At 50.9% G+C, this 12,027-nt stretch overlaps 1 protein-coding gene across 3 annotated transcripts in view; it reads right to left on the bottom strand.

Annotated features, from left to right (window-relative positions):
• The window catches only part of ACTN1 (actinin alpha 1), a 96,278-nt gene that overhangs the window by 24,707 nt on the left and 59,544 nt on the right, over positions 1-12,027 (bottom strand). For all 3 annotated transcript variants that reach the window (XM_046008205.1, XM_046008206.1, XM_046008207.1), the window contains exons 4-7: positions 7,279-7,365; positions 5,333-5,420; positions 4,740-4,818; positions 1,272-1,353 (exon numbers count right to left, since the gene is read on the bottom strand). In XM_046008205.1, coding sequence (XP_045864161.1) covers positions 1,272-1,353; positions 4,740-4,818; positions 5,333-5,420; positions 7,279-7,365 — 336 coding nt within the window. The remainder of the gene's footprint in view (positions 1-1,271; positions 1,354-4,739; positions 4,819-5,332; positions 5,421-7,278; positions 7,366-12,027) is intronic.

Genomic DNA, 12,027 nt, shown 5'->3' on the forward strand with positions numbered 1-12,027 from the left:
AAAAATCCCGAGTTAAAAGCCAGCTGGTGAACACATGACGCATTTCGTGAGGTGACGCGGAAAGAAGTTTACAGAACCTCTAAGTCTTCTATGCCCAAATGCTGAACCTGAACCCTACCCGCTTCTGGCATCAGCCTCCACTTACAGGAACAGCGAAGGTAGAGGAACCAGAGAAATAGTGTCCCAGGGAAGCAACAACAAACCCAGAATAAGGACCATTCCATGAGCAGCTGGCCCTGTTTCTGCAACAAGTTCAACGGCAGGAACAAAAAGGAATTGGGGGGGGGGCCTACAGACGGGAAAAGACAGAAGAAAGAGAACAACTAAATGCCACACGCAGACCTTATGTGGATCCTGATTAAAACAAACCAACTCTCGAGAAAAATAATCAGGGAAATCTGATTTTGAATTGGGGAAGAGATATGTCAAGGAATTATAGTCACCTTGCTAGGCATGAAATCTTTATGGCTGCAGAGGAAGAGATCCACATTTTTAAGGCATGTATTCTTAAGTATGTAGGGGTGAAATGCTGTGACGTCTGGGGTTTAAAATATTTCAACTAAGAAAACCAAAGGGGGGAAAAGTGGCAAAATCTAATTGTGTCTTAGGGAGGATGGTTACATGGAAGTTCATATACTGTTCTTCCTGGTTTTTATCGATTTGAAAATGGTCCCATTTTGATGACAATGTCATCAACGATCACCTCTCCCTCCTAGTCTCCTAAGGGCCCAGGCAACTTTCTAAAAAGTCACTTGCTTTTCCATAAATGCTGGTTATCCCCCTCCCTTTCCCCTACAAGTCAGGTGTGGCCTTGGACCCCAAATTCCTAACCACCCCTGCAAAGCACTCATCACTGAGAGCTCTCTGTGAATGCACATGTTAACAGACTGCTGTTTGCTTTTCTCCCATTAATCTGTCTTTTGCCAGTCTGTAATAATTTACAGGATCCCCCCTGGAGTACCTAAGGAGGGAGGGGAAAAGAGTTTTTCCCTCCCCTACACGGAAGGAACACCGCTCCACCCCAGCAGCCACTACCCCAGGTCCAAGACAGAGAACCATCCCCAGGCAGCTGATGCCGATCAGCTAGCCTCTCCTTCAAACCACAGGGAATGAGGAATCCCTCACAGGCAGGTCCCCCCATACCCCCACCGGGCTCCCCAGATGAGGTCGCAGAACCAGGCCTCTCCCCCTCCCACCTCGGGCCCCACCCATCTTGGCCACCATAGGCTGGTGAGAGAAGAATCACAGGCACAGAAAGAAACACCTTTTACCTTCAGCATCCAACATCTTGGGGATGTCCAGGTACTTCTCCGCCACATCAAAAGCTGTGTTCAGATTTGTAAGTGGGTCATCCTAGAGGAAGAAGAGGATGAAGGCATGGGATGACCCCGAGAAGTCTAGGTGATCAAAGGTGGGAGCGCAGACAGCATGTCTCTGGCCCCCTGGGCTTGATCCCAGGGCCCAGCTCTTGGTGTGCACAAGGCCGGCTTCCCTCTAGAGCTTGCTGGGGGGTGGTTAAAGGGCCATTTTTCCTCCGCAAGCCTCAGTTTGTCAGAGAGAGAAGGTGAAGCGTACTGGCCTACAGCCCAGGGAAAAAACGGCTAAAAAGCACATGCCAAGAGCAGATCACTGGTCTGGGAGCCACTCCTCTAGGCTTCTAGTTTTGGCTCTGCCGCTCAGCAGCCCGCCCTCGGCCTCCCCTCTGCTGTTCAAGAGTTGGACTAGGAGACCTCAAGCTGCTCCCGTTCCATGAAATTTGGTCACAAATAGCCACAATGTGACTATTCTGATGTCTGCTACCATCTCCAGAACGCGAACTGGGGACTGAGACAGCAGAGCCCCTGGGCACAGGGGGTGGGAATGCAAACTCGTGCAGCCACTGGGCACACAGTGTGCGGGGGACTTGGACTGCCACAGGACTCGCAACCCCACTTCTGGGGGTACAGCCCCAAGAACTAAAAGCAGGGACTCAAATCGCTATCTATACGCCCATACCCAAGGCAGCATCGTTCACAAAAGGCGCAAGGCAAAAATGACACAACTACCAGCTGCCACATGAGCAGACAAACCAATGTGGTGTCCCTATAACGGACTGGTCTCCTGCCTTCCGAAGGAAGGAGAGTCTGACACCTGCTACCACCTGGGTCAGCCTAGAAAACATTCGCTCAGGGAAATAAGCCAAACACAAATACTGTATGACTCACTTACACGAGGCATTCAGAGCCGTCAAGTTCACCGAGTCACAAAGTAGGACAGTGGCTGCCGGGGGCCGGGGGCAACAGGGAGCGGGGCGCGACGGTTTCACGAGTGCAGGGTCTCAGCCGAGCAGGACCAAAAGCAGTGGAGACACGTCCCCGCCCCTGCCCTGAACACCTCAGCACGGCTCACGTGTTGGTATCATCTATGCTTTGTGTTTTTATGCACATTCCATTTTGTTACGTATGTTTCACTATAATTAAAAGAATTTTTTAACGTGGGGGAAAAAAACCACCACACCCTGATGGGATTTCCTTGCTGGTCTTCCCACGCTATCTCCCGGTTCCCCAGACTAACCTACAGCAGCCTGGTTTTGTCAGCCCAGGACTCAGTGTCCCCATGTGCTAAGATGAGAATCACAAAGCTACAAAGAAATAAATACATTTACCCGGATGCTTTCAGGAAGAAACTGCTCATAATAAGAGAAGGTAGAGTCCTCCTGGGAAAGTTTCTGATAGCTTCCAGAATGATTAAAACAAAACAAAACAAAACAAAAACAATGCCAAGCAGTGGAAATCACTTCCGTCCAGGGCCTTAAGCAGCCCTCGGGACCAGGCTACACCTGCTGGCCATGCTCAATTTCCAGGGACAGCGAGGGTACCATGCCCAGCTAAGACCACAACGGGAAGGAAGAGCTTCCCAGCCAGAGCCCCAGAGCTCTCCGGCGTCCAACCACCACTTGGCTCCAGTAACCTGTGCTTTCTGGAAAGCATCCACGGTTCAGTGAGACCAGGTCTATGCTAGGATCTGGGCTGGATTTTAATGATGCTACTGAATTAAAAAGAGGAGAGACAGACACAGTGAAACAGTGAAAAAACAAGGCACGTGGAGGTGGGCAGCTGGCCGGGCAGCAGACAAAGAGCCCTAGACTCTCACCTCCTAGAGGGCTAAGACCCTGTAGTCTGTGGCATGGGGGAAGGGATCGGACCGCTACTGTTTGCAGGGCCCCACTTTATACGGGGTGGCATATGGCTATGGATAACTAACTGGCTGTCCCCCCAGCACACAGACACAGGGACAGACACGCATGCCTATTACTGAGGTGTATCAGGCAAACAGTTAGGAGGTACGTGATGATGCTTTGAAAAAAAAAAATCATCACCTCTAGGGTTTCCCACCTCAGCTCTGTCTGATTCGGCCACACAGCTTTCAGGTAAGTCTGGGGGTTCTCAATCTGATTTTCTTCCTCGAAAGGCAGCTGAGCTAGAGCACAGGGACCCTCCCGCCCACTAAGATGGTGGCTTGGGAAGAGCGCGACCACTGACCAAAGATATGTACAGGGCCAGGCCGTGGGCAAGGGGCACCTGGGTGGCTCAGTCGGTTAAGTGTCTGCCTTTGGCTCAGGTCACGATCCCAGGGTCTTGGGATCGAGCCCCGTATCAGGCTCCCTGCTCAGCCGGGAGTCTGCTTCTCCCTCTGCCCCTCCCCACTGCTTGTGCGCTTGCTCACATGCTCTTTCTCTGTCACTCACTATCTACTAAATAAATAAAACCATTAAAAAAAAAAAAAAAAGAAAGTGGGCCTGGGGCCCAGCCTCAGACTTTGGCCTGGCTTCGAGCAACCAGAGGAAACAGGAGTCTACCCGTTTCCTCCGCCACACCCTGGAAACTGAGGCCCTGACACCATCAAGCCTGGCCTCTGAGGCCACAAGCCAGGTGGGGGTCTTCATTGAACACTGCATTCTCCAAGTGTCAAGATCAAGTGGAGAATAGCATTCCTAAAAGCTGCCTTGTCAAGAGAGTCACACAGGGACTAACAACATTCCAACCTGAGCTCCCGATCATCAGCTGGGGGTCAGGGGAGGGCTCCATGGGTGGCCTCTGGGCAGCCGAATGGGGTCAGAGGAAAGCTGGTGAGTGAGTTCAGAGTGGTCCCGGACAGACTTCTCCAAGGTCTAGGCCAGCCCGGACACCAGAACCACCTCGAGATTAAGAACAGCTCCCACCTCCCAGTCTGCCTCTCAACCCATGCACAGGTTCAGGAAAACCCCCCGCGGCTTCAAGCCAAGAGTGTAAGTGAAACTGAGCAGCAGCTAAAGGAAATCCCCCCGGCCAAACTTCAGCAGTGAGTCTGGCGGGAGCGCGCGGGGCTCAGCAAGTCCTGGCCCCGGATGGGAGTAAACGCCTCTAACATGCAACAGCTTTAATTACGGAAGTACTACATCCACTTTATAAACCCCGTAACATAGAAGGGGAAAATGTCAGTGAGGATCCCATGATCCCAACAACACCCTCCCACGGTTCCCATACGCTATGGGCTGTTCAGGTCAGCAAGGGCACAGTGCCGTGCACGCGGGACAGCCAAGTCGCCCTCACAGGGAAGAGGCTTTCCTCTTACTTCTACAGACTGTCTCTGGGGCCAGTCTAAGGGGAGTGACACCCCTGACCATGGCCATGAGCTCTCAGAAGAGGCCCCTGGTCCTGCCCTTCTACCTCCCCACTACCTAAGAGACACCCAGCAGGAAGTCAGGTAGGCTCACGTACCTTCCGCAGCTTCCCATAGTCAATCAGCTCAGGCCGGTGTCGGTGGATCAAGGCACAGAAGCCAAGGCCGTCCTTCCAGCTGCCCGAGGGAAAAGGTGGGGCAAGCCGGTGAGTGGGGGTAGGCACCACCCAAGGGGAAAGCTCTAAACCAGGACTGGAGGGGCCCACCTTTTTTCCAGAGATGAACACACAGTGCTTTGGAGCAGGAGAGACTTAAGACAGGATGGGAAGGAATATTTCTTCCTGTCACAATCCCAGGCCCTGGGGTCAAGATTCTGCGGGGCCTGGCAAGCTAAGACACCTACAGCATCCAACTCTACTCTACACCCAGGTCTCTGCTGTTCCCCCCTCCCACCACCACCACATTCCCCATTCTGTTCCAGCGCCCCAGGCCAGAACTTTCTGGACATTCTCCTTGGGGAGGGAAGGTGGCATTGGAGGGTCTGTGGCACCCCCCCCCCGAAAGTAACTTCTTCCCCCAGAGACCTCTACTCTGTTCCAGAGCCGAGACTACTCCCAGCCAAAGGGGGCCGAGTAGTCTTGGGGGGGAACAGTCCAGGTTCTGCAAGAGCCCCTTAGCCCCAGCCACTGACCTTATGTGGAAGTTCTGGATGTTGACGTTCTTGTAGGGGGCTGTCTTTCTCTGACACCACAAGAGTAGCCCTTCCTTTGCAGAAGTCTCTGCGAGAAGGGGGACGACAGGCACAGAGGTCAGCGGGCCAGCTCAGCACAGGGAGGGGTGTTGGCTCATGGGAACCCCACCATGCCCACGGGGTCCATGCTCGTTCACATGAGGGGTCCATACAAAGACCCCTAGATTCCAACCCTGGGGCTAAGCCACTAAGTCTGTTTCCTCCACGAAGTTTGACAAGTTATTTGAGAAACAGAGAAGCAAGTAGGCAGCTTTTACAAGCTAGCCACATAACACATTTAAATACTGATTTAATGGCCTTCCAAGTTTTCAGAGTATCTCCCCCATTATTCCCTTTTATTCAAAGACATGGAGCATTACAAAGTAAATCAGCAACCTCTATCAGGTCTATGTCTGATCCGTCTATGAATCTAAAGTCCCAGGATCTCTGGGGAGGGGTATTCCGGCTTGTGGGGCAGAAGTGTTAGAATTATCTAAGAAGTAAAGTTTCCTTATATATAATGCGTGGAGGGCCACCACTGCTCTGTGAAGCAGACCCGTGTCTGTAAGGTAAAGCAGGTAGGCGTCTGAGGGGACCCCAGGAGTTCCCAGCACAGACGGCAGGGGTCCCAGCACAGACGGCAAACCACACTGCCCCCTTGTGCTCACATCCGTGAATTGCAGAAATGGTACCCCCGGCTCAGAGGATTCATGGGGGATCTCATTTACTTTCAATTCACAAAACGGACTTTAAAATGACATGAAATGATTTCTGCAAAGATAGTATTTCAAGCACAAACAAACAATAAAAAAATCAGCAAAGCTAATGCTTCTCCTCAGCTCAAGCTCATCAGCTATTTTACAAGATCGAAATAACGACAATTTAACCAGAGCTGAGAAGGAATCAGTCCCCCAAACTGAGCTCATCAAGAAGGCAATCTGAAAATGGATTTAAAGCCACCATCACTAACAAGATCCATGTTTGAAGTGACTACTGTGGACACCTTTTCAACTGCTTCAGCACTAAACGTAGGCCTTCCCATGGTTGTTGTAGCATCACATGTCAAACCAAAATTTCCATAAGAAAGCAATTTATTCTACATTCTTTCCATCGAAAGAATTACTGTGAATAAAAATCCAAGATTCCTGGGCCACGAAAATGAATAAAAACATATTTTGTAAAGTTTATGTGTTTATTTATTTTTTTAAGAATCTCTGCACCCAGTGTGGGGCTCGAACTCACAACCCCAAGATCACGAATCAGCACGCTCCACCAACTGAGCCAGCCAGGTGTCCCATGAATAAAAAATACCTTAAAAATATTATCTCCACCTCACCTGGTATGTGTGTTTCATGATACAAATATCAATATATCAATATAATTTATTACAAAATAAATGTACACACATCAGATATAAAGCTCAGAAAATGCTGGAGTGTGGGACCCCAAGTTTAACAAGATGGCAGCCCCAACTTAGAATGGCCTCTTAAAGATCTGTGAAGTGGCCACCAGAGGGAGCTATGGGAGCAAAGTGGAGGACCTCAGGTCCACCAGGAGCCCTGCTACACGGCCTCCTGGATGCTAAGCTATTTCTCTGCCCTTCTGGATTGAACAACCCAAGAGCCAATACTTCCCCATGCACCCCTGGGCAGTCCCCAAGTGAGTAGGATTCCCTGGGGCCAATGTGCCAGTGGAAACCAGCACCGGAACAGTTCTAGTTTCTCTACAGACCAAGAGGGACAGCAGATGCCACCAATGGGTGAAAAGCCCAGGAGGCAGCCCATGATTAGGCCCCCACTGAAGGGGGTCAGGGGTTCTCCATGCTGGGCCCAGGAAGGTAGACGTGATGGTGAGGGTCGGCGAGAGGAGGGGGCTTGGGGACTAACAAAGCAAAGCAGGAGACCCACCTTCCACAGAGATGTCCTGGATGGCAAAGCGGAGGATAATGGTCCAGATCATGCCCAGGGTCATTTTCACGTTCCCATCCACGATTTCTACAGAAACAGCATCGGGACACGTTAGGATGGCTGTTAGCTGTGGCAGAGTTAAAACTCCCGGAGTGCCCACATCACTGCATGGACCATGTAGGAAATCAAAGACCACGCAGCTCCACTTCTAGGGAAAAGGAAGTTATGCTTTTGAAAGTACCATCAGGCTATCACAGGTGCCAGGAGAGAAGTCTCCTTGGGGATGACCGGGACACGAGATAGGTGTGATCAATTCCGGTGGGTGCATCAGGGAAGGCAAGAGACACTGACAGAGAAGAGGGACAGGTTTCTAAATCATCACAAATGTTCTGGCAACTCTGTGAGCCTCCACACCCAAAAAGCCAGTGCAGGCACAACTGAGAGGAATCGATCGAAAGGAATCGACCCCATGTCATTACTCGGGCACCAGTGCATATTTTTAAAAAAATCAACCAACAACTTCAAGATCACAATTAAGAGATAATCCATTAAAAATTCAGTCTAAGCAAAAAAAAAAAAAAAAAAAAAAAAAATTCAGTCTAAGCAACACTTCGAGAATTTTAAAAATGCTATCAATTCTATGAAGTAATTTTTTTTTTTTTTTTCTGTACCAGGCCCAGAGGCAGGGAATACAAATAGGAAAAAAAAAATACCTGCCTTTAAGGAGCTCAAGACATGGAGCCACTTACAGTCTTGGGAGCTGAACCTGTGCCAATCAAATGTGGACTCCTTACCCTTACCCGTTTCCAAACCAGGAGACAGTAACCCAGCCCCACGGCAAGGTACTCAGCTAACCATCTGGTATCCAAGAAATATCTTATTTTTTCCAACCTGAAAAACTGACTGTAGGAAAACCCTAACAGAACTGGGAGAAGGGGTAACTTCCAGGAACTCCCAATATTCTGAGCCCACGTCCACTAGGGTCTTTCCTGCAGACCCTTTAAGCAAGAGTGAATTCCACTAAGGAAATTACATTCTAGGATCTTATCATCTTCCGCAAAAAGGAGGGCAAAACCGTGTGCCGCTGTAGACCCAGCAAGGGGCAGAGGGGCAACTCTGCTGAGCCCACACTGGGGTGCCGAGGAGAACGAGGGCCCACGTCGGGCAGTGGACAGCCTGTGACTCTTCCTGCTCACAAGGGCCTCACATGGCCCTCCCAGAGCCGCAGACACCAGCGGGCCACAGACCAGAGTCAGCCTGCCTGGGTGAGAGACAGAGAACTGAGCAGCACACAATCACCTTCCTTAAACAGTGAAACAGCCAGCCGGCACCACACAGAGCACGCTGGGGGACACGGGGAGGGTTACTCAGTGAAGAATCAGTCCTTTAAGACTTGGTTCTTTTTTTTTTTTTAAGATCATTTATTTATTTATTTGACAGAGACACAGCAAGAGAGGGAACATAAGCAGGGGGAGTGGGAGAGGGAGAAGCAGACTCCCTGCCGGGCAGGGGAGCCCGATGTGGGACTCAATCCCAGGATCCTGAGATCATGACCTGAGCCGAAGGCAGAGGCTGAACGACTGAGCCACCCAGGTGCCCCCAGATTTTTTTAAAAAAACACCCTTTCATTTGTGATTTCCAAAGGTTTCATAACGTTTAAAGGGTTGATATAAATTGATAAGGAAAAAGGTCTAAATTCACAATAAGCAAAAGACCTGAATAAATACTTCACAAAACACAAAATATAACCAATTTATATGTATGTTCAATCTCTCTTATAATTAAAGAAGACAACATTTTCGTAGCTATTAAATTAGCCATGTTAAAAAACAAGGAACACACGCCTTCACGTGGGTTGATGGTCAACAAGGCTACCTACCACACTGTGGGTACAAGTGTAAACTGGTGTGAAAAAACACTTTCTGGGGCGCCCGGGTGGCACACACGGTTTAGTGTTCAACTTGTGGTTTCGACTCAGGTTGTGATCTCTGCATCGTGAGATCGAGCCCCATGTCAGGCTCCATGTTCAGCATGGAGTCTGCTCTAGATTCTCTCTCCCTCTGACCCTCTCACCCACGCATGCTCCAGTGCTCACTTGCTCTCTCTCTCTCAAATAAATATTCTTTTTTAAAAGATTTTATTTATTTATTTGACAGACAGAGATCACAAGTAGGCAGAGAGGCAGGCGGGGGCGGGGGAAGCAGGCTCCCCACAGAGCAGAGAGCCCAACGTGGGACTTGATCCCAGGACCCTGGGACCATGACCCAAGCCAAAGGCAGAGGCTTTAACCCACTGAGCCACCCAGGCACCCCTCAAATAAATAAATCTTTAAAAAAAACAAAAACAAAAAAAGCACTTTCTGGAAAATAATTTGGCAACAGGATCAAGTGCCCTGAAGTTGTTCGACTTCCTGACAGTGAACTCTCCCTCTAAGAATCTATGCCTAGCCGACGGTCGGACACGCAGCATAAGGCTGCTGTATGACAGAGCCTGTTACAGGGTCATTTCTCATGGCCCAAAGTTGGAAAGCAGAAATATACCCAGTACAAAGTATGATGGAGTAAATGCCCTCCCTGCCCATCACCCATCTGCTCAGGACCTCGTGGCTTCCCACCTGCCTCAGAGTCCACGCCCATGACCAGTAGGGCCCTGATAGCTCTCCCACCCACTCTCCAGTCACATGGCCTCCCCACAGCTCTCTCCTCCCCAGATATCCATGAGACAGGTCCCGCACCTCCCTCCATCTCTGCTTCATCTTCTCCTGGAAACCTCCCACCTGCACTTCCTGCTGAATTCTTCTCCACCTGACGTGTGTGTGTGTGTGTGTGTGTGTGTGTGTGTGTGTGTGTGTGTGTCCCACCTGCACTGCTGAATTCTTCTCCACCTGACGCGCGCGCGCGCGTGTGTGTGTGTGTGTGTGTGTGTGTGTTTTCTCTCTCTCTCTCCTTCCAGACCATAAGCTCCATGAGGGGAACAATTTTTCCATTCTGCATCACTGCTTAGAGCCCAGCAGAGGGAGTGCCAGGCACAGAGAAGGCCCCCCATCAACATCTGTTGAATGAATGAATGAATGAGTGAGCACTGGAGGGCATGACCCACGTGCCGGCGAATGGGCAGAGGTTACCCAGGCCCATGGCTGGGAGATCATAACCACACTGGGGCTCCTCCAGGGCAGGACCCAGATCTGGAACAGAGCGCCGCTGTGGTCAACCAGGAACACAGCCACTAAGAATTACCTTCTTAGTTTTTAATGACCTGGAGAAATCTTTACAATATGGAAAGTGGAAAAAGCAAGTGTGAAATTTCATGGACAGTGTTTTCAACACAGGGGATTATTTTTTTTAACATCTAGAAGAGGCTCGGGTGGCAAGGTCTTGACCTTTCCAAGGGCAGAGGCTGCAGCACTAGCCCCCTGCCTCTACCCCATCCCATGGCCCCCCCGCACCCGACCTGTGAAGGCCAAATGCCTGGGCGTCCTGTGGCCTCGAGTGCGGTGCCCTCCCAGCACTAAGGGAGACAAGAGTGGCTTCTTTTTTGCCTACTTATTCCGCCCTCCCTTCCCTAGAAACCCCCAGGGATTTCTGCTCACCGAAGTCTCACTCATACCAGATCCTGCAGGACACAGGAGAGCCAAGTCCAGGCAAAAAGAGTGGGTTGGCACCCCCAACAGCACCCCAGCCTCAGGGCCCGGTGGCTCCCTGTCCCACCCCCAGAGCGCAGCCCCTGCCCCCCACCCCTGCCCTGAGAGTCCCCAGAACAAATCCTTTTCGCAGACATCTGTGGGTCTGGATCACGGATGCCCAACTCGCCAGCAACCTTACGTCAGGGGGCTGCCAGGAATGCTGGGTCTCAAAGGAGGGTCCCAAGGCCACACTGGGCCATGGGGACAAAACACGATGACAGACTAAACTATCTACTATGGGTACAGGAAGAAGGGGAGCCATGTTTCTGCCATTCCTGGTCTACAGCCCGCCAAGACGGGTTCACATCCTGCACTGACCCCCTGCTCCCACCCCATGGAGGCAGTCATCCCGTGCATGACTCAGGTGGTAGAATGAAGACATTCCGCATGACAGGAACTAGATTGCCAGGGGTCACTGGCTCCCAGACCCATGCTTTACCCCCAGCACAGGTGACCCATCATCAAGACCATGCCCAGGCTCTTGGCACCCAAAGCCATCAGGCCTTCCCCGCTCAAAGATCTTCAGATAAAAAATCCTTCTGGTCCTCTCACGGGGTTAAATTCCAACCACTCACCTAGGTTAAGCCTCAAGTCCATGAAGTCTAGACATTCTAAATCAAGTGTACTCTAAATCAAGGATCTATTCTAATCCCACCTGGATATACGGAAATCCCTTGCTTTCGGCCTCCGTGCAAACACCTTCGGAGACAGGGACCACAGGCCCCTCCAGAGCACCCATTCCATTCCCAGAGGGCCACCTGGGCCTGGGTCTGAGCATCAGGGGCTCACCAGAGTTTAGTCCTGCACCCTATGATAATCCTTTAAAGGTCTGGGGTCTCGCCCATGCTGGGCCTGCTCCCGTCAGCCCAGGATGCCCCTCGTTGTACCCGGCAATGTCTCTCCCACCCAGACCCCCATGGGTGCTCACTTCGGGGATCTGCTCCACTACGTTTTATGCTAGTCTACAGCAATAAAGCGCATTTCATTAAAATAAACAAACCCCATTTGTGGCCTCATCCAGTTTCCTGGCATGGCAGGGCAGACATCCCAGCATGATCTTAGTGCTC

The sequence above is a fragment of the Meles meles genome, chromosome 6 (genome assembly GCF_922984935.1).
Source record: "Meles meles chromosome 6, mMelMel3.1 paternal haplotype, whole genome shotgun sequence".
NCBI lineage: Eukaryota > Metazoa > Chordata > Mammalia > Carnivora > Mustelidae > Meles > Meles meles.